This window comes from Chenopodium album, chromosome 22 (assembly GCF_948465745.1).
Source record: "Chenopodium album chromosome 22, dcCheAlbu1.1, whole genome shotgun sequence".
NCBI lineage: Eukaryota > Viridiplantae > Streptophyta > Magnoliopsida > Caryophyllales > Amaranthaceae > Chenopodium > Chenopodium album.
This window is the reverse complement of record NC_137855.1, coordinates 16,356,170-16,379,805: the sequence shown is the minus strand read 5'-3', so window position 1 is coordinate 16,379,805 and position 23,636 is coordinate 16,356,170. Positions and strand designations below refer to the sequence as shown.

At 36.9% G+C, this 23,636-nt stretch overlaps 1 protein-coding gene across 2 annotated transcripts; it reads left to right on the top strand.

Annotated features, from left to right (window-relative positions):
- The first annotated feature begins 10,065 nt into the window (after window positions 1-10,065).
- On the top strand, window positions 10,066-13,548 carry LOC145603531 (dnaJ protein homolog). Of its 2 annotated transcripts, XM_081659451.1 has the most exons (7): window positions 10,066-10,213; window positions 10,304-10,498; window positions 11,675-11,840; window positions 11,940-12,084; window positions 12,184-12,460; window positions 12,571-12,769; window positions 12,925-13,548. In XM_081659451.1, exons 2-7 carry the CDS (start codon window positions 10,349-10,351, stop codon window positions 13,245-13,247), a joined length of 1,260 nt encoding a protein of 419 aa, XP_081515577.1. In that variant the 5' UTR covers window positions 10,066-10,213; window positions 10,304-10,348; the 3' UTR covers window positions 13,248-13,548. The 2 variants fall into 2 exon arrangements, with proteins under 2 accessions (XP_081515577.1, XP_081515576.1); XM_081659450.1 differs by having other exon boundaries at window positions 10,124-10,498.
- The last annotated feature ends 10,088 nt before the right edge of the window (window positions 13,549-23,636 follow it).

Below are 23,636 nucleotides of genomic sequence, written 5' to 3'. Positions count from 1 at the left end.
AACCAATTTTTCATTAAAATTCAATTCCTTTAAAACCGATTCCTCATTAAAATTCAATTCCCTTAAAACCAATTCCTCACCCAAGTGTGTACACCCCCAAGCTAGTCTCCTTATGTTACAAGACTATTCTTGAGGAAAGACAAGGTCATACAAAGTCCAAGGCCTTATCAAACCCGCATAGTGGGATTACCAACATGCTTATAAAGCATTAATAATAATTCAATGATTCAATAAATCCTTTTTAAATCCAATAATTCCAACCTTCCTTTATAATAATAATTCAAACTCCTTTTGTAAATACAACATGCTTTCAAAATTAAACCTTTTAAACATGAATAATAATTTCAATTATTCAAAACATGATATAAAATCAATACTCCAATCTATCTATACTTTTTATTTATTTATATATTAAAAAGTGGTTCCTAAAAACGTTTATGTGCCACGTGGCACCCTTGCCATGTCATCTTTCAACTATGAGCATATTATAATAAAAATGTCTATCATGAGGTTCGAACTCATAACCACAAAAATATGGATTAGGTTTCTTACCATCTCATCCATATATTAATCATGCTTTTATACTCGACTCATAAATATATAAGTATATGGATTGGATGGAGATCTAAACATTTAATAATTTCAATTCTTTAAAAAAAATCAATCCTATTTTTTAATAATTATGCTAATTGAGGTAATATATACAAGCAAGAAAAACTAACTATTATTATAAATTAATTTTAGTTATTTAATTATTTTGATAATAACTATGTCTTTATTTCATATTATAAACTATAAACAAAGGACATGTTCATATAATTTTTTTTTGACAGGAATACGTTTGTATATTTAATCAATAGTTGTTCCACAAATAATTTATTCAAAGGTTTAATGAAAAACTATTATAAATTATAAACAATTGTTTCAAAAAAAATTATAAATTATAAACAATATAATGAATAAATATATAATAAAGAATGAACCTGTCTATTCAATTACAATTGTTCAAAAATAAAAACCCCAGAGCATCACCTGGGCCACACACTAGTTTATTTATTAAAACCAATTTATTTAAACATGCTTTTATCTCATAATTCAATTCAATTTAATTCAATCATCATAAAATCATTCAAACATGTATTTTATTCAAACCAATCACTTTCAAGGTATCTAACCACCTAACGTACCTTGATCCTTGCTTAGCAAAAATCACACGAAAGGAACCTCAATAATCTTGATCGAACACACCCTACATATAAATATAATCTTAATTAATATAAGGTTAACAAATAATCACAATAATTAAATTAAAAACCCCCAACTATATGTACATGAACCTTTTAAATTATTTTCTCATAAACATCATTAAAAATCTGATTTTATGTGATAAAAACTATTCATAATAATTTTTATAAATCCCCCTAATAATAATTAATTGAATAAGAGAAGAGAAGATGAAAAGATAAGAAACCAAGGAAAAGAGAAGAATTGGATTTGCGTTCGAAAGAATAGGCAGAAGTTGCAAAGGCTGTAACTCCTTTGATATAACTCCGAATTGGGTAATTCTTGAGCCTAACCTCAAGGATTTTTCAAGAGGAACAATATTCTGTCAACGTCAATACCCTAAAAACTGAGCAGAAGTTCCCAAAAATTGGCTTGAAGATAAACGGGATGATTTGTGTAAAAAGAGGAGAAGAAAAAAAGAGAATTGGTGTGAAGAATGTGAGAGGTATGAAGGGGTATTTATAGGCTAGCTCATGCAAGAATTATGGCAAGAGAATGTGGGAAGAATTATGACAAGAAGGGTTTATGGAATTACTTGGAGAAGTGAATGAAAGAAATATGGAAGGTTTTGATATTAAGGTGATTGTGCATAATAAAAATATGGAAGGTGTATTATCATGGAAAAAAATATAAAAATTGGAATTACTTGGGGAATAATCAGGAGGAATAAAAGGTAGGAAAATATAATGATCAAATATTAAGATGGAAAAATAGAATCAAGGAAAATAATAAATTTTGGGGAAATAAATAAAAATACAATTTACCAAATTAATTTCTCCCAAAATAATACAAGAGGGCCGAAAATCTTGAGCTTTGCATAGCTTAGATTTTCGGATTCTCTTAGTAGTATTTAGGAAGATTTTTTTGCTCGGTTTTAAGGAATAAAATAATTGTGTAAATAATGCTGAATAAATGCTTAATTAATTAATTAATTAAATACCAATTATTCACCAATAGATAACTAAGAAAAATCAGATTTTCTATACATATATAGAAAATGCGAATTTCCTAGCTAAATAAATGGGAATTTTCGGCCAACTTAATTAATCAATAAAATATCCTTTTGCTTTAATCAAAATATCTGAAATGTATAAATCCGGTTTTTAAAATAAGATAAATGGACAATAAATTTTATCCAAAATAATAGATTTCAAAATACTTTTGGCGCCAAAATTCAAATATTATTTTGGCTCCAAATAATAAATTTACTAAAATACCCTTTTTATAAAATAATTCCTAATTAATTAATTAGGAAAAATACGCATGAAAATACGGGGTATTATAAGGGGAGAGAGAGAGAGGGAGAGAAAAATAAAGGACATGGGAGAGAGAAAGAGAGGAGCAGGGATAGAAGGATATGTTGTTGGAGAAGAATCCAAGTTAGAGAAGGGATGTGGAAAAGAGAGGGGCCGAGAGAAAGAAAATGGCCAACATATAAAGGATTGGCCAGAATAGATGAGGAAAGGAGAAAACATGTTGGGAGAAGAGAGGGGTCAAGAGAGAGAGAGAGAAAGAAAGGGGGGGACATGAGAGAGATAGGGAGTGAGAAAAAGGCTCGGAGTGAGGAGCCGCAAGAAGAGATAAAGAAAGAAAGAAGAGTTGGGAGAAAAAGAGAGCAAAATAAAGAGACTAGGAGAGTGGCGGCCATGAGAGAGATATAAGAATCAAAAGAGAAAGAATTAAAGCAATACAGGGAGAGAGAGGTTAAGAGATAAATAAAGATAGGTCGGTAGAAAGAGAGAAGGCCCGAGAGAGAAAGAGATTGAGAGGACAAAAGAAAGAGGGAGATGGAAAGAAGCCGAGAGAAATAGAGGGAACTTGAGAGAAGGAAAAATCAGGGGAGGAAAGGGAGCAAGTGTACACTACAAAAGTTCACTCGTTGTATCGGCATAAGGGCGATCTTTAAGTCTACCTAGTCATATCAAGGAGGCGGTGTTCACTGGTTCTTCTCCGTAATCGTAATGTACAAGTCCAAGTATACGCTATTCCCTCTTATTCGATGCTCTCCTTGGCCTTTTTTCATCCTTCTCGTACGGGACTAGAGCGAGCTGGCTAAGAAGCATATTCTGCTTTCTTTGCATTTGTCATTTGTCCTTCAAAAGTGACATAAAGTAACAACAATTGGTAAAAATTTTAAAGTTATGAGGTAATCAATAACTAAAGTTTATTTTTCAATCATTGAATTTCAATTTTAATTTGGCAAATTGGATGTTGTCATTCTTCTAATCTCCCTAATTGCAACACCCAGTGTGCAATCTTCCTATCTCCCTAATCGCACTACTCAGTTTGCTAATCCTCCAATCACCTTGATTACACCACCCATTTTGTCATTACTCTAATTGCCTTGATCGTACCACTTAGTTTGCCAATAATCCTCCAATCGCCCTGATCACACCACCCAGTTTGTTAATCCTCCAATCATCTTGATTGCACCACCTAGTTTGACAATCCTCCAATCGCCATGATCTCAACACTCGGTTTATCAATCCTACAATTGCCTTGATTGTACCACCCAGTTTGTCAATCCTCACATCCCCTTTATCACGCCACCCAGTTTTCCAATCCTCCAAACACTATGATCGTAACACCTATTTTGTCAATCTTCTAATCACCCTGATCACAACACCCATTTAAAATTTACGAGGTGAATGTATGTATAGTGTTACAGAAGAATATAACCCTTTTGATATTTGACTCCTAAAGCTGAAATGTCTTGACTCCTGAATATAATTCATATAGCAACTCAGAATTATCAACCATGAATGCTTAGATGAATAAGTCATGTAAGCCTCAACATAGCTCAACCTATTATATATATAAACTATCTATAACATTCAACATTAATCAATCAGTTTTAGTCACAATCTCCATTAATATTCCTATTGACTATTTCATTGACACTTTACTAACCAAGGTTGGTATTATATTAAGTGAATGTTGACTTGAAGTGTGATTGCTACATGGAAAATAAAACACCAATAAATTTGTTGCACAATAAGAAATTAAATTCATTTAATTTAGTCAACACACCTCAATATATATAACATGTTTCCAAACAGTGAAGCAAGACTAATTGTTCAAAATATATAGATATATATATACACATTGAATACATACCACTCACATTATCAAGAATTATATTACACGTTCGATGATATTTCAGAATTGTTTTACACTTAATTATAATACACATAACTTTATTACAAGTAAACTGATAAAATAATGATTAATATAAAACATAAGTTTATCTAATGATAATAATCAATTAGAGATCGCCAAATTGGGAGTCGCGCGTCATATTTATGATGATTCAAATTTGTTAACGAGGACATTTTGTATGCATAATAGCTTTTCCATGAGTTAAAAGTATCCTTTCAACATTTGATGCCCCAAGTGATCAGATTAATTTTAATTCGTTTAACGCAAAGTTCTTAAATTCGATTCTAATTAATAATAACTATTATTTTTTGGCACCAAAGCGTTTGACAACCCATTAAATTTCAAATAAACAATTTCACAATAATGAATACTACTGCTTTTGAACCCGTGAGTAAATTATTGACATTATTTTGCTAATCAATATATTACATTAATTCATTAGCAAAACAATCAATTCCATGAGATTTCATCTTTGTTCAACGCTAACAAATGTACCTGATTCCGTTACCAAGACAATGTTAGATAACATCTACACATACAACAACAACTAATTACACATTAATCACTGAGCATATATCATCAAATTGGGGGACCGCGGAAGCATTTGCATCTTTTGTCATATGTTTATCTACTCGTTTATTTAGCAATCTAACTTGTCTAAACTTCTTTGAGGATTACTTCTTTACTTTTTTTTATTTGTATTCCGAGAGTGAAATTATCAAACTTGAAACCGATAACAATTAGGGCTGCCCCAGAATACTCTAGAACAAGATACAGTACTTGACTTGCTTGCAAAGAATAAATTTCCCTCAATAGACACTAATAAAAGTATTGTCCATATATTAAGTTTATGATCTAAATTGTTTTTTTGTTAGACGTTCAAAATCATGAAATTAGAAGTTTATTGTTATTACGCTTCTTAAAAAGAAGGAAAAACAATGTTTAATTTCATTTATTTACAGCTTACCAACAAAAAGAAATTTTTTTTTTTTTCTATAACAAAGGAAGGAACCAATTGTGGTGTTTAAATTTGATACTATTAAATGTTCAGAATCATTATTATAAATATAAATGTGGATTTATATTAGTACATGTTAATTAAAGATGATTAAATTATTACGTGGGCTGAGCCGAGCCGATGTAAAAAATTGAGCCTACTTGTGGTCGGGCTAAGCTTCGGCCCGGAAATTTAGTACCCAAACCCGCCTAAGTTGGTCGGGTCGTGTGGGATTTTTGAGCCATTTTTGGGTCAGACCAAATAATCAACTAAAATTGCATATAATCGTTTTCCCAAGCCCGTTAATAAGAAATTTTAAAATTGGACTGGGTTGGAAAAATCTGCCCAAACTCGTCCAAAATCGGTCTGGGCCGAACTCACTTTGATTAGCTCTAATATATATGCAGTTATTAACTATGTATGAGTATTAAATGTTAAGAATTTTGTCAAAATAATAATGTCTATAGTCACAATAATGAACGTTCCTTTTATTAAGGAAAATTTGCCCAAAATAACACCACATTTGCGCGGTCTTCCAATAATAGCCCAGAATAACACCACATTTGGGCGGTCTTCCAATGATAGCACGACCTTTTGATTATTCCAAAATAACACCACCTTCCACATGCATTTTCCAAAAATTAAAAAAAAAAACCGATAACCTGTCTTACAGATAACCCTGGGACACGTGTCCCAATCTGTTTGGTCAGATTATTTTTATTTATTTTATATTTAAAAAATCCTAAAATAAAATAAAAAAATAAATCAAAAATAAATAACCCCCTACTCACCCCTTTCACCGGCGGCCATCACCCCCCCACCAAGACAGCCACCTGAAACCACCCTCTCCCCGTCCCCCTTCTTAGTTTCCGGCACCCCCCCTTCCCAACCCATTTCCGGCACCATGCTCCACTTCACGACCCCTTTGCAGCACCCTCTCCCCTTCCTAATCCTGTTTCTGGCACCCCCTCCCCTTCCCGACCCTTTTTTCAGTGCCCCCTCCATTCCCCTTTCCCGATTTCATCCCTTCCCTTCTTTGTTCCTGATATCAGCCCCTTCCCTTTCCCTAAGCAAATTTCCACCCCATCCCTTTATCTTCCCCGATTTCGAGCCCCTCCCCTCTACATAAAGGCATTTCTGGTTAGTTAGGGTTTCGAGGAGGTGGTTTTGCGGAAGGAGAAAGGTACTAGGGTCAGACATAGGGGAAGGAAGAGAAGGGGAAGGTCGTGTGCACCGGAAATCGAGAGAGGGTGGTGTTTCCCGGTGAACTAAGGGCTGGCGGAGGGGGGTTGGCTTGGGAGGCTGGTGTTTTTCGATGAATTAGGGGGGCTGGGGGGGGGAGGGATGGGTTGTGTTTTTTTTTTTTATTTTTTATTTTGAGGTTTTAAAAATTATTTTTTATGTTTTTCTTTTATTGTTTAAATAATTTTTTTTTAAAAAAAAAACTAGCCAATGAGACTGTGACACGTGTCTCAAGTAATCCGTAAACCAAGTTACCAACTGGTTTTGTTCCATTTTTGACAGATGCATGTGAAAGGTGGTGTTATTTTGGAATAATCATAAAGTCGTGCTATTATTGGAAGGCCGTCCAAATGTGGTGTTATTCTGGGCAAATTTTCCTTTTATTAATTGGAATGTTAATTTCAATTTTTAGATATTTTTTTTATTAGCAGTTCATTTTCCATTGTTCATTATTAAATAACAAAATAATTATTTCAATTTATTGATACTCATTTCAAGTTTTATTATTTCTTTCCAAATATGTTCATTAACTAAATGTTTATTTCTTTTCTATTAAATGTTCATTCTTGTTCGGGAGAACCAGCCAACTAACCCTAGTCTTGCACGATCAACCTAAAACTTGCGTGATTCGATCTCTTTAAAGAGGCAACTGTAGCTCTAAAACCTTCACTAATGGTGAGACTCGTTGGAGTTTATTATGAGAGGGAGAATATGTTTTGTAAAGGATAACAATAAGTTGGTATCTAAACTTAGATTCTCAAGAAGAAATTTGCTAAATTTAGATACTCAACTTTGAGTCTCAATTGACAAAAAAAGCAATTCCTTATCAATTTTATATTGGTTTGTTACTTATTAATTTAACTTTTTTTTGTAAGAACTTAAAATTGTTTATTTATCAGTGGACCATATTGAAATATGACATCTGTATACTTAAGAGGGTTTCACCATTGGAAAATTATATCGCATGAGCTGCTAAATTGAAAAGTGGATTAGATATCACTGTCGAGTACGAAAAATAACTCATTTTGTATTTTTATTCCATAAATGTTAGTCCCTCTGTAGACACCCATTTGTGTCTCCCCAAAACCAAACCCAGTGATGAGTATCTTTCGCGTCGAACCATGATCCAATGAAGTGAAAGTGTGAAAACTCAAGTGTTGCGGTTAGTTTTTATTAAAAATCTTTCTTTCTGTTTTTGAAAACAACTCTATTTTGTAAAAATAGCCAATCCAGTTTAGTTTGGTCCGTGACAAGGGTCCAGGGGCTTGAAAAGAGCTTTCCAATGATATATTATAAGCCTAATTCCGATGAATAATGAGGAAGTTATGGCCAAAATACTAAACTGGGCGCGGTTTAATCTTTACATGCGGCCCAATGATCTAGAGGAGGGCCCAATGTCAATTATTATTCCTAAAATTATTAGGATTAATTATATTCTTCTAGAATTCTCTAGAAGGTTCTTTTAAATTCTAATAGAGTTAAGATTGATAATTATATTATGAAGAATTTCATTTGGAATAAAATATTATTATTTTATTATTTTATTAAAATACGATTTAAGCTTTTGTACGGATTCCATAGATCAAATTTGGTTAAAGATTGGATTCCGTGTGGAAAGCGCGTGACAACCAAGCCAGGCCTGTTGCCACGCGACAAGCCTTGTCGCCACACGACAGACTCTGTCGCTTGGCGACAGAGTGGTTTTGCGGCGATAGTTTGTAGTTTTATTCCTTATCAAATTCTATTCTTTTTCGGACTATTTTTTATTATAAGTAGGGTCCTGAAACTCCGTTTTTATTCATTCACAATCACCCCAATTCTCTCTACTCTCTCTTGAGCAATATATGCTTTCTTTCTCTCTCTTTTTAAACTAGTTTCTTATAAATACAATTCCGCACTCACAAGATTGTGACACACCTAGCCCAGTTCGAAGTTGCCTTCGCCCTAGACGTGAAAGGTTGATATTTTTTTAGGGTTTGGTCCCAAATCCAGTCTAAACTTTATAACTCTTTCTTTCAATTTATTTAATTTAATTATTTGATTTATTATTTTCATTGAAGTTTACTAACGCGTGTATTTTGTTATTAGAAAGAGGTACGAGGCTTCAAAATAAGTAATTAGCTTACTCCCTATTTTATTTCAATGTAGAAAGCATGTTTAGATTTGTTTAATTCCTAGTATCATGTTAGGATGTTTTTATTGCTTTCTAGTATCATGTTTAGGGTGCCTCCTGTTCTTTCTAATAGCATGTTAGTACCATGTTAGGTTTAAAGCTTTGATCTTTATTGCTTAGTCACATGTTAGGATTTTTTATTAATCTTTTTAGTATTATATCTAGGATCTTGCTATTATTATTAAGCTTTATTAATAACATGATTTTGATTATCATTATTTATTATAATTATGTTGTTTGATGTTATTTGTTGTTATTGCTTGATCACACCTTTTATACATGTTTAAAGGAAATTTGTACTTGAAATCACGCTTAATAAGATAATTAATAATTTGGTTTAGGCTAATATGATTTTAATTCAAGTGATCACCAATAATAGATTTATTTGTGCATTAATTTTCAACCAACATAGATTAAACAGGTTTAGGGCTAAATATAATGTTTGCATGTTAGTCAAAAAGCGAACATGAATACGAGTAGAATAAAGTAGATGCCTATTTTATAGGGTGGGTCCTTTTTTATTGTAGATTGGATTCGTACCCTCATCCCCGAACCCTATTTGGTTCAAGACCTTATGGAGTTGACGATCTCATGGATCGTTAAGGGGTGTAACCTTCACCCTGTGAACGGTTTACAAGTTCCTAAAACTTGTTGGCGATTCTTTTGATCTCTTTTCTTTCCCTTTGGACGCCACCATGCTTAAGTGTATGATCACAGTGGGGTTCAAGCTTGGGGTTATATTGCTTGAAATATTCCCTACACCCTCCGTTCCACAATGATGTTCCTGTTTGGAATCTTTGACTTTTTTAAGAAAGAGAGAATCTTCTAAATTTCTCTTAACTATAAAAACAAATATAGTCATGTAGGATCTAGTTTGATTCGTCTTGATGAGTAGATTATTAATATCTAACTTTTATAATTTTTGCTAGTGTGAGATTAAAGATATTTACGGTCAAAGATGGATAAATTTTACATTGATTTGCGAAACAGAAACATCATTATGAAACGGAGGGAGTAATTCTCAAATTAGAGTCTCACTATTAAAGATGGTCTTATAATTTGCCACCGCCGGCCAATCGTGACCTCACCTCACACGTTGTGACCACCTCACCATAGTTCACAAACAAAGTACTCACCACAAATCCACAATAGTGGTCAACTTTTACTTTCCATAACCCCAAACCAACGATTGCAAAAATTCTAGACCCTTCCAAAAAATATCCCCCAAAAAAATCTAAACCGTCCATTGAAGCCCAAATAAAAGAAGAACCTAAAGAATAGAATCAAACCCTTTTGTCGCCGTCGTCGTGCTCTGCTTTCTCTCTCTCTTCTAACCCAGATCGAACCAAGATCGATCGGTTCGCCTCTTTCTCTCTCCTCTCAAATTTACCTCTTGTTTAGGATCTCAACCAACTAATTTCTGGGGTTTTTTTATACAATTTTTGCAGAGGAAGAGAGGAGATTGATTCTAAGAGTAAGTAAGAGAAGAGAAGATGTTTGGGAGAGCACCTAAGAAGAGCGATAATACTCGCTATTATGAAGTTTTAGGAGTTCCCAAGACTGCTTCTCCTGAAGATCTTAAGAAAGCTTATAAGAAAGCTGCCATTAAGAATCATCCTGATAAGGGTGGTGATCCTGAAAAGGTAATTTGTTTTGATTTGTTTTTGGGAATTTGTTTGCGTTTTTTTGTTAATTTGTTGTTTTTTTTATTGAATCTTTTATGTTTGTTTGTTAATTGTTCTGGGTTTTGGAAATTTTCGGTTTATGTTTGATAATTTTTCTGGGTTTGGAAGAGGGTTTGATTTATATTTGTTGATTTTTCTGGGTTTTTTTTGAATTTTGTTTTTTAGTTTTTGATCTTTTTAGGTGATTCTTTGATTGGTTTTAATCGGGTTTGTAGATTTATATTGTTGATCTGATCTGCGTGATGAATTTGGTATTTGGTGCGTTCGCAAATTGGAAAGTTAAGTTAATTGGAATCGTAATCGTGTGGTGAAGCTAGATTCGGACTAAATTGAGTGGAAAAATGATTCTGCGGATTAAGTTGATTAGGTTCTTGAGTTTATGAAATGAATTTGGCAGAATTTAGGGTTGTTTTAGATATATTAAATTGATTTATGGAGAATGTAAATCTAAATTCAGTATACAGAGAAATCGAGTACCATGGTGCACATAATTTGGCAAATTTAAGGTTGTTTTAGCTGTATTAGATTGATATATGGACTGCGTAAATCTAAATTCGGCATAGAGATAAAACGAATATCATCGTACACATTACTTCAACTAATAATCATCGAGACTATACGAATGGTTTTCCCATGAGAAGGTCAAAATATGGTGAAGAGTACAGGGCACTAAACCGGGTTCAAGGAGTAACTAGGTACTAAAGCAGCCAAAAGCACACCTCTTGCACTGAGAGTCAACCATGGCTGTGATCGCTTTAATTAGTTTCTTTTGCACTTCACACTATACTACCGCCTCCACAAGTCACTCAATTGCATTCACCCCAATGCAGAAGACCCTAGAACCCAAATTTTCTCTCAAAACAATAAAAGTGTGCACTTTAGAAGCTTGAGAAGAACTGGAGATGGGAGTATATGACAATCCTTAGTAAAATTCAGATTTCAATCTGTCTGGGTTGCAGATTAGGGGCAAAGATAGCAACCTTTGTGGTTTTTAATTTGTCAATTGCGACGTAGTCTTGATTTCAAACTTTGCTTGATGTTTTAGATTCTTTGCTTTGGTGTGTATTTTATGTTATGTTATTTGATTCCTTTTTTTATTTATTAAGCTTATTGTTAACTTTTGATTATGAACAGTTTAAGGAATTGGCACATGCATATGAAGTTCTAAGTGATCCTGAAAAGCGAGAAATATATGATCAGTATGGAGAGGATGCCCTGAAGGAAGGGATGGGTGGTGGCGGTGGAGGCCATGACCCATTTGATATATTCTCTTCTTTCTTTGGGGGTAGTCCGTTTGGCGGTAAGTTTTAATTTCTGAAATTGTGTCTGCTTTGATGGTGTTCTCTGACTCTCGGTATTTGAATTAATGAGTATTTGTCATGTATTGGATGTGAGTTAGGCGGTGGTGGGAGTAGCAGAGGACGAAGGCAAAGAAGGGGAGAGGATGTTATCCATCCTTTGAAGGTTTCTTTGGACGATGTGTACAATGGTTCATCAAAGAAGCTTTCCCTTTCCCGCAACGTTATCTGCTCCAAGTGCAAGGGGTGAGTAACTTTAATTTGAAAATTATCAGTTTTGTATTCAAGGGGAAGAATCTTCTATCCATTGGCAAATCTATAATATCTTTGCTGCTTAATATGCAGAAAGGGGTCGAAATCTGGTGCTTCTATGAAATGTGCTGGATGCCAAGGATCTGGAGTGAAAATCTCAATCAGGCATCTTGGTCCTTCTATGATCCAGCAGATGCAACATGCTTGTAATGACTGCAAGGGTACTGGTGAGACTATCAGTGACAAGGATCGTTGCCCACAATGCAAGGGTGAGAAGGTTGTCCAAGAAAAGAAAGTTTTGGAAGTTCATGTTGAGAAGGGGATGCAGAATGGCCAAAAGATCACATTTCCCGGAGAAGCTGACGAAGCGGTATTAACTTGTTGCTTGGGATATTCATTTCTATGTTCTGTTTAAATTGATTTATATGATTAATTCTTTAAACCTTGTTTTTTCTAATTGAATGTCATTTTTTGTTGCAGCCTGAAACTGTCACTGGCGACATTGTCTTCATCCTACAGCAGAAGGAGCACCCAAAATTCAAGCGAAAGGGTGATGACCTTTTCTATGAGCATACCCTTTCCTTGACCGAGGCTCTCTGTGGGTTTCAGTTTGTATTAACCCATTTGGATAATAGACAATTGCTAATCAAATCTCAGCCTGGAGAAGTTGTCAAGCCAGGTAATAATTAATTGTTTGAACCATGATATATTTTGTTTTGCCTAAAAGCTCTCAGATTCCTTGCTTGTTGTCTGTCATCCTTTTAGTTATTGAGCTTAACTTGCTCAGTCTACTAATGATCTAGTGCTGACATTTGTCTATGGGGTTTCATGTAGACTCCTTCAAGGCAATCAATGATGAAGGGATGCCTATGTATCAGAGGCCCTTCATGAAAGGCAAGTTGTATATCCATTTCACAGTTGAATTCCCCGAGTCCTTGGCAATGGACCAGTGCAAGGCTTTGGAAGCTGTGCTTCCTCCAAGGTCCTCACCCAAGCTAACTGATATGGAATTGGATGAATGTGAGGAGACCACTCTAAATGATGTCAACATTGAAGAGGAAATGCGCAGGAAAGAGGCCCGAGCCCAGCAAGAGGCTTACGATGAGGATGAAGACATGCATGGTGGTGCTCAAAGGGTTCAGTGTGCTCAGCAATAATTCAAGAGTGAGTTGAGTTAATTGATCATTGGGCAGGGTCCTGCTGAGAGCCTGAGGGGACTAAACACGCTTCAAGTGATGGGCGTTAAAAGATTTAATTGTTGCTTACCGGCAAGAATAAGTTTATTTGGTTGTTCTAGTAGTAGTCTAGATTCATAGATGCCTTTGAAGAATTCTTGTCGAGCAAAAGTGTCAAATTTTCTTGTGGTAACAGGATTTTCATGGTACCTAAAATGATTAGGCCTGTGTAGAACATTTTTTTTTGCTTCCTATGATTAATATTTGTTGCTAATTCTGTTGATTTGATTTGTATTGTCACGAAAGAAAGAAAATGATTACTATCATACTATGGATGGGGTAGACATTCACGATTAATTTGAATCTCATCTTTTTTTTTTTCTCCTCCATGGGATGGTGGGTAAGAGGGTCAAGCATAGGGGGTTGGTGGGTAAGAGGGTCAACCGTAGCCGCGTAGGGATCCGTAGCCAACTCGGATTTGTGGATCCATACCCATTTTTTGGATACTGGTCTTTAAAATTTGGACTCGATCTGTTTTGCACTGTAATGGATGCTATGCTAAAAGATGGATTTGGGTATGGGTCTAACCAAAATATCTGTACCCAGAACATGTTTTTTTTTTTTTTTTAATTAAAAAAAAAATAATTTTCTAGTTCAAGCTAAAATTAATAAAAAAGCTATAAAATAAAACAATAACATATACATAAGTCGTAACATGTAGGGCTATACAAAGTGCGGTTTAGACCGCACCAAACCGCAATTTTGCGGTTTGGTGCGGATTGCGGTTTGAAAATTGTGGCGCGGTTTTCTAAAGTGACCAAATCGCGGTTTGCAGTTTGGTGTGGTTTTCAAAAATATTTAGACCAAACCGTACCGCAAATCGCACATTAATGCGTTTTGCGGTTTTTATATTATATTTATACAAAACCTTTTGCATGCACCCGGTTTACAATAATTTTATGGAAAATTTGACATTTGCTACCACCTAAAACGCCTCGCTTTAGATTTGCTACCTATTTAAATTTTTTTTTTTTTACTTTGCTACCACCTAAATCAGAGTTTGTTAAAAATCACTACCACTTAACGGAATCCGTTAGGATTTCCGTTAAGTTTATTCAAAAAAAAAAAAAAATCAAAAAAAAAAAAAAATAAAAAATAAAAGAAAAAAACCCAGCCACCCCATTGCCACCCCCTCCCCTAAGCTGCAACCCCTCCCCCCCCCCCCCCCCCCCCCCCCGCCGGTGGCCAACACCAAAAGAATCGGCCGGCGACCTCACCCCCTCCCTTTTCCCCACCCAAAACCGACAACCTTAATCCTAAGCCACCAACCCGAAACCACCCTAAACAGGTTTTAGCGTTTCTCTTATGGTGGTTTAAGTGGCTAGGGAACTCCGACAACTCCTTCGCGCGACATGGGATTGGTCGGAATGGGGCTGAGATCCAATTTGCGAAATTAGGTTCAAATTTGCGAATTGATAGTTGCAATTTTCGAATTTGGGGGTTGCGAATTTGTCGTTGGGGGTTGCGAATTTGGACAATGTTGCTGCTATGTGCGGCGGCTGGTGGTGGCTGTGATTGCGTGTTGGTGCCGCTTGGTGGTGATGCGAGGGAACAGGGGAAAAGGGCAGCGAAAGGGTTGGTAAATGATGGTGGTTTGCTGTGGTTCTGCTGCTGATTGGCCGTTGTTGTGGTGGTTTGAGTGGCTGTGTGAAGTGGTGTTTAATTGTGGCTGGTTATGATGGTGGTAATGTGAGTCTTGGAAGGAGCAGGGGAGTGTTTGGGTGGCTGGAGTCGCGGGCAAGGGATTGGGCAGCTGGTGGGTGGGGAAGGAGTGGTGGCTGGACGGTGGTTGGGTGGTGGTTGCAGTGGGTTTGATGTTGAATAGTGGCAGTGGATTAGGCAGTGGGTGGGAAGGAGTGGTGGTTGAACGGTGGTTGGGTGGTGGTAACAGAAATACTAACGGTGTAAGACAAGTGGTAGTGATTTTTAACAAAATCTGATTTAGGTGGTAGCAAAATAAAAAAAAATAATTTTAATAGGTAGCAAATCTGAAGCAAGGCCTTTTAGGTGGTAGCAAATGTCAAAATTTCCTAATTTTATTGTACATCAAACATTTTGCGAAAAGTGACCTTTTTTCTTATAAAAGTGACCCTTTTTTTTTTTACAAAAGTGACCCGTATTTTTATAAAAGTGACCCTTTTTTTTTTCACAAAAGTGACCCTTTCTTTTTTTTACAAAAGTGACCTATATTTTCACAAAAGTTACCCTTTTTTCACAAAAGTGACCTTTTTTTTTTTTTTTTACAAAAGTTACCCTTTTTTTCACAAAAACAGAGTATCAAAATCAAAAAAATAAACACAAAATGCAAAAGATTTTCGTTCTCTATCAGTCATCACCTCTCATTTTCGAGTCCACTAAACCTTGTGTTCTTGAAGTTGCAATTTCAGTGCAATACAACTGCATAAGTCCATAAGCCAACTTGATTTCAAAAAACACAAAATCAAAAACACCCACCGCCAAACCACCAACCGGAATCCCACCCACTCACCCAGCCAACCCAAAACCCCATTAACGCCATTAATATTTTTTGATTTGAGCTTGTTTTTGTTTCAATTTTTGGATCATTTTTGGGATTTGATGAATGAATTTGATTGTTTTTTTTTTTTTTTTTTTTTTTTTTTTTTTTTTTTTTGTGTTGGATGTTGATTCGGATTTCGTGTAGTTGTGTTCATAGGAAGCGATATTAGAATTTGGGGGAAAGATAGTTGTAGTTGTTAGTGGATTGATTTGAAGGAAGAGAGAGAAAGAAAGTGTGAAAACCCACCAAACCCGACACTGGGTTCGACGCGAAATCGGGGCAGGGATCGAAGTTTGACACGAATCAGGGGATGGAGGAGGTCAGCGACGCCAGAATCGGGGGATGGGGGAGGTCAGCGGCGCTGGATCCGACAGGGTTGATGGTTTGGTGGTGGGTGTTTTTCTCGGTGATGAAGTTGCCCACCCCGATTTACACTAATTTAGTGTAAACCGGGTGTTTTTAAGAGTTTGTGATATTTATATTAAAAATATATAAAAGAACTAAAATATATGAGCTAATATTTGAGTATTAGTTTATTAATAATTTTAAAAAAGAGTTAGATATTTAAATTATAAACTAATAATTATAAAATAAATTAAAAGTTACTTGTATATTTTAAAAAGAAAAATTATAATTTTAATAAAGTATGGTAAACCGCAAACCGCACCGCACCAAACTGCATTTTGCGGTGCGGTTTTTTTAAAAGTGCGGTTTGAAAAAATTACAAACCACACTTTTGAGGTTTGGTGCGGTTAAGGATCCAAACCGCACCGCAAACACCCCTAGTAACATTATTGGTTGGTAAAAGACTTTTTTTTTTTTTTTTGACAAAAGATTCTATTGAAGAAAAACAGTATTAATTACAACCTAAACACAACCTAAACACACTAAGTACCATTACAAGAAGATCAAAGCGAACACAATACTGAAAAGGTCTTGCAGCAACCCAATAGTTGCGGAGCCCGAACATCCAAGAAAACCGAACCACATCCAAACTGTGGACCAAGAGAAGCCGAATGAACCGAAACAGTCGAGATAGACCAATAGCGCAGATGACAAACACTGAAGAGAACCTAAACTGGCATTGATAGCGAAGGGAACTCGAGATGGAAATTGTTGGGGGACGGAAGAACCCGAAATAAGCACCTTGTTGCTGAAGAACGAACCTGTGACACCATTCCACTCTTAGGGATCGAAGAGCATAACTGCATCCTAGGAGTCTGGTAACCAAACCTATGACTCTATGAGAAACCGTGCATCAAAATGCAGGTTCTCCTCTTGCAACTCTACCAACAAAGAATGCAAGAAAATGGAGGGCTTTGCTTAACCCAAACATTAAAGATGGGTAGCCTCCTTCAAGATATTGATTAACAGTGATGACTGACCTTGTGATCACCCAAACTAACAAACGGATGATAACAATTGCCTGAATGCCCATATCATACCACAACCTAGCAACAAGACCTGCAAACCAAACTCTTCCCTCAAAACCATACTCCTCCTGCAAACTCCATATGCAGGGAAAATCATCCACTTGCGCAACTAACTTCCCCCCATGAAACACTATTTTAATTACCAGGAAAACACATTCACACCTCGACAAGGCTACTAGTAGGACCATTCACCCGATGAAAAGAGGATTGCTTAATCTTTCAACCCTAAACACCCCAACAAGGCTCCAAAGACCACGAGAACACTTCGAAAACTTCCAAAACTAGAATTATTCTACGGATATCTAACTCATGACCAAGCAGAGAAAGAGATTTAATTAAAAACAAAAAACCCAACAACAAAACATACCACTTATACAAAAACAACATAATTAAACAAAGAAAATATAAACCAAAACAACACTTAAAGAAAATAAGCAAGCAAACTAGCGTGATAACAAAGGAGAAATCTGATAACACTACTTTGGCAGCAACCCAACTCAACACAAAGGACAATTGTCAACGGCAACGCAAAGAACCCTTCACTGAAACTAACCTTTGGATACGCGAGGAAACCCTAAACTTAACTTCACCTTTACAGTCGGGAGTTAATTCACAAAATTCCTTTCGACGGCGGGGTTAAGACTAGCCTTTGGTTCTTTATTCGTTAAAGAAAGGCGCAAAACACTCGACGATGAACTCAGTTAACGAAACCATGACTGAAAAGGAGCCCCCGAATTCTACACAAACTGACCTAAAAAAGAAAAATAAAAGCGAGGAAGGAAACTGATTGCAGGGCTGGGCTCGCTGGAGACGGCTAAGCGGATCCCGCCAGTCGTCGGAAAGCAAGGGCTGAAAAAACGGGAAGCGATGGAGGCCGTGGAAGATAAGAATGGGGGTTAGAGAAAGAAAGGGTCGAAGTATCTATCGGTTTCGCTTCGGCGTTTTATGGTTGTGATTTCAACCTCAAAGACAGTTAGTTGAAGCACAATCATTGAGTGGGTGCGAAGTTGGAAGCTGCACACACATACCAACGGTCATTAGCTAGCACAAAGTTGTTGTGATGATGCTCAACGATGTAATAACAAAGCTCTATCAACTTGGCTTTCCAATGCTAGAGCGTGCCAAAGAGCATATACGCGCTGCCTGATTGATGGTGTGCCATGGCTGGATATCGAATGCTTGCCCGCAAGTCTTTGCTTGCCTATGTCAAGTGCAACGGGCTGAGCTCAAAGTCTTGTGATGCTTGGTCTTCAACAACTTTGACTCAACCCAATCACTAGCGTCAAGCCATGCAATTATCGCATCAACCTCGAATATCAATAAATAAAGCAAACAACTCAATAATTGCCACTGACAATATGATAACTTATTGGTAGAGGAAATAATCGGTCGTTGGACAATCACCCTAAAACCAAACAATAATTCTACCTAAATCAACCTAAGACAAGTCTAGGGTAAGTAGAGGATCGTATCCACAGGGAATGGGTAAGTATATCGAGAGTATGAAACGGTTGCAATCTAGTTCGGTCACAAATTGGGGGTTTTGATTAGGTAACTACTATGGAGACAAACACTAGGGGAAATGGGAATCGACACCAACCAAACCAATGGATCAAAACACTAGGCAAGTATGAACACAAATTGGGTGATAGAGAGGGCACTCAATGTTGCCTTTTTTCGAAGCCACAACACTAAGTATTCCTAAGCCAAACTCAACTAACAAGATAGGCCAACCAAGTCTTAACGATGAGAAGTAGACTACTAACTCGGGTTTGTCTTTCGATCGGTCCAAGAAAGCATTAAAGCACAAGCAATTGAGATTTCTCACCTAATTGTTGCAACTAAGACTACTACATCATTCAAACAAGGAACCATAATCAAGTGGAATTTAGCATAACCATATAAGAAAAGGCTCACAACTAGACTCCATCTCTCAATGCAAGCATAGAAGTGAATACATGAGCAATAAGTGGCCATCCAATTACACATGCAATTAACCAATTCTTTAACAATCAATCATCAACCCAAAATGAACATGCAAGCACAAACATCAATCAACCCATGGCTTGGTTGGGTCTTCACCCAACCCCTAGCTAATTAACTACTCACTAGACATGGTGAAGGACATCAACACAACAAGTTCCAATTCAAACATTAAATTAACAAGTTGAGAGGAGTAGTAGCAATAAGGTAGATTGGACATGCAACAACAATTAAGCAAGATCAAGAGAGAAATTAACAATTCAAAATAAGTAAAGACTGAAACTAAAGGGTAAGAGATAGAGGAAAGAGATTACTTAAAATGCTTCAAAGTTGAGAAATTGTTGAATTCAAGAGAACAATCTTCAATTAATCTAATACAATGATTGAGTTGAGAAGTTCTAAGCTAATTAATGAGGGTTGAGAGAAACTAAGAACCTAAGAAAACTAAAAGGAAAGAGGATCTAGAAAACTGAAGTCGGGCGTCCTATTCATATGCCCAAAAGTTACATCGTAAAATCCGTCAAAATCGGGCTTCAGAACAGGAGGAGCGCCCGCTCCATTAAGTAGGAGCGCCCGCTCCATTAAGTAGGAGCGCCCGCTCCTGGGTGTGGAGCGCCCGCTCCTGGGCTCTCTGCATGCCCTCTCCTCTTGCAGCAGATTGGGGCAGAATGTAGAGGATTAGTGAGGAGCGCCCGCTCCTATTTAGGTGCACGCCCGCTCCTCTATGTAAAGGGGGAGGCAGTTTGTGGTGCTGGGATGAGGAGCGGCCGATCCTGTAAGGGTGCACGCCCGCTCCTGCCTGATAATGCTCCCTTGAGAAAGTCTTCATGCTCATGCTACTTAACCATAATCTCATTGCACCTACAAACACGAGCACACACATAAAAGAAACGGGGAAGCCAAAAGATGCAAGTATGCACAAAAAGAGTTAGAAAAAGGGATTGAAGTAGAGGAAAGAGTATAAAATTGTGTTTTAAAAAGCCGTGATAAGTGGACAAATAAAACACTTATCAAATTCCCCCAAGCTAGGCAATTGCTTGTCCCTAAGCAATTCACTTGGCGCAAAAGAAACCAATACATTAGTCCGCTCAAAGAAAAGCAAATGTAAAGATAAAAGAATCCTTAAGCAATAAAACTCGAGCATGAGTTATATGCCTAAGATCAACCACGGTCATGACTAGCCAAGGCCTAGCTAACCTTCCCGAATGTACTCAACTTTGGTCCATTCAACCAATCTTACCGCGTCCCCAACACAAAGTTCAAATTCCCCCTAATGGTAGTGTCTCATGACTCCTCGAGTTAAACAATCATTCCACATGCACAATTCATATATAAACCGTCATTTGCAAAACTAAGGCAATTATATCACAAGCTCACTTGAAATCGTTTTACCATCAAAGATACTAATCGAATCATCAAGCCAAATGACTACAAGCAAAGATAATATATACAAAGTCTAAACTAATTAAAGGAAACACATTTTTTTTTTTTTTTTTTTTTTTTTTGAAATAAGAGGGGGGGAAGAGGTACTAGCTAAAGAATTTGGATTAAGGGAAGAGGAACTAGCTAAAGAAGATTAGGAGAGGGGAGGAGAAGAGGAGGAGAGGAGAAACTAACTAAAGAATTTGGATTAAGGGCTTTGGATTTTTGGGTTTTGGATTTTAGGGAAGGAGAGGAGGCTCATGAACAAATATCATCATCAAAGGTGAAGCACATAAACCAAACCAAGCTCATCAAAATGCAAACATTCAACCATTAACTAACCAACCAAGATAAACGGAGCATAATCAAATTAAGCACAAAACTAGCAACATCAAATCCCAACTCTATGCAAGACCTAAATACTCCCCCAAGCTAGACATTTAGTCACCGTTTCAATGAAACAAAATAGGCAATGAAGCAACCTCCCCCAAACTTGGGATTGGCACCGTCCTCGGTGTCCCAAGAAGTGAAAGGCGCAATGAAACGGTAACTAGAATGTCTAGGTCATCTAATTATGTCGGCGTCCCGGCGAATAGTGATAATTGTAGTTAATATCTACATCACTAGAAGTGGTCGGGGTGTCTACATAAGGAGGTAGATCATAGTTGGGGAAAGTGCGGTAATGGCCAAAGTCCGACACACCTTGCTCACCCCAACCACCATCATAGCCGGGTGGAAACCCGTAAAGCCCCCTTAGGGAGGGATCGAGAACCTTCAAAGATGAACTATCTCCACTAACCTCGGGGACATAGTAATAGCTAGGGTCGCCCCTATAATCACATCCTCCGGGTTGTGTGTAGTCATAAGGGGGAAAGGAGCGAAGCTCCCTAATCGAACTACGCGGGCCTTGCCAAAAGGGGTAGGTGGGTTGACCACCGTTCCAACCCGCGACCGGCCCTTCTTGAACGGGACGGTTGGGATAGTTGAGGTAAGGGAGAAAGTCTCCCCTCTCAACTTGATGTTGGTAGCTTCTCTCCGCTACAAAACTTTGGTACTCATTTTGTTCAAGAAGTCTTTGATTAGTTAGATTTAATTGGTTGAATGCATTTTCCACATCAAAGAGAGAATAGGAGGAGGAGGAACCATATACCCTAGACCGGGGAATGGAGGATGTACTCATACTACGAGGTATAAGTACATTCTCGCCACCAACGGCCATACCTCGTGGGAGTTGATAACTTGGAACTTGCCATGTGTCCCCCACCGAGTTATTAACCTCCGGATTTGGGAGAGTGAAATAATGCGCCCATTGACCTTCCAACTATAGTAAAGATTTCGGCCCGGAATTTCACTAAGGAACTTCATATCACTAAGTGCCTTAAGATCAAGTAGGTTAGAACCTTGGACCGGGGGTCATTTGGTCTAGAAAAGACCCAAACCCTAACTTCCTCGCAATAATTAAAATCATTCCCCCGCATCTAATCTTTCCACTCATCTCTCCACTTTCCCTTATTTCGATACATCTTTTGATGAACAAGTATCCCATGTTCACATACCCTTCCACATTTCCTTAGAATCTTGAAGCTAGAAAGAGGCATTTGATCTCCTCTTTAGTTAGCTTCCATAAGTCTTGTTTAGAAAAACAAGCATAGCTCATGATTCGCATAAAAATTCGAAGGACGGGGTGGATAATGTGGCTAGCATGGCTAGACCGGGTTGTGAAATTGGGATACCCCATAATGGTATTCCACCACACTTGCTCCTCATAGCTTGAGAAGTAAGTACCATTGGGGTCATAGACTTGGTTGAGGGTGGGCCATTCAAAAATTTCGTTCAATCTCGTCAAAGTTAAGGTTTTTTCGACATTGAACATTCTAAATTTTATCTCACATTCCAATGGTTCATCCTCAAGGCTAATGCGTTTCATAGAAACCGATGAAAGGAATTCAAGAGTTAGGGAAGAAAAGGTTTCTTCCCCAAGGTTCAAGAAGTTTAGCCAACCGAAGTTTTATCGACCCCTAGAAGTCGCATTGATTGTTGATGATAGAATCGGGTTGGGATAATTTTCGCTTAAAAAGGTCATCGAATGTCTTTTTAAATCTTTTATCGATTTTTAAAGTTGGTGGTGGGTTAGGGTTTTCTTGTTGTGAAGCGGATGAGGATGTTTGAGGTTCACTTGTTTTCTTTTCTTAATCCCTCCAATGAACTTCTTCATTTTTAGTTTGGAAAAGGTTATTTAGGAAAATCACTCAACAACAAACAACTCCACACACACCCTTAACTTCAAACCCCCTTTAAAAATCCAAATGTACCTGTTCCACAACACAACCAACAATATATTCCAACACAAAAATTCCCAACAACAATGTACTTCACTAATTTCACACAAATCACATTCACAAAATCACAATGTTTATGCAATTTTCAATCACAATTTCAACTACTCCAAAAATCATTCACAATTTTCTCTAAAAATTCTCCATGAACAACAATAATTGTTCAATTCCAACCAATCATGCAATCAACTACACAATTTGTATGAAATAAACAAGAATTAAGAAAATTTGAAAAAGAAAGTTGAGTAGAGAAGTGGATTATACCAAATAGAGTATGAAAATACTCTAAAATCCTCCAAGACTACCCAAATTTGCTCCTCCTTCTTCAAGCTTTCACCCTTTTTGCTCTTGTTCTTCAATGGAGAATTTGCGGGTTTTCGAATTTTTGACCAATTTTGTGAAATTTTGTGATTTTTAGAAAGAGAATTGGAAGGAGAGTAAGGATTTGTGAATTTTGAGTGAAAAAAATGAAGGATTGATGATGATTTTGATAAGAGAAGGTAGATAGAATGGGGTTTTTTAGAGTGAGAAAGAGGTGGGTAAAGAGGAGAGAGAATATGAATATGGTAAATGAGAGGTGGGAGATGAATGAGGGTAAAAAAGATAAGGGGGAAATCCC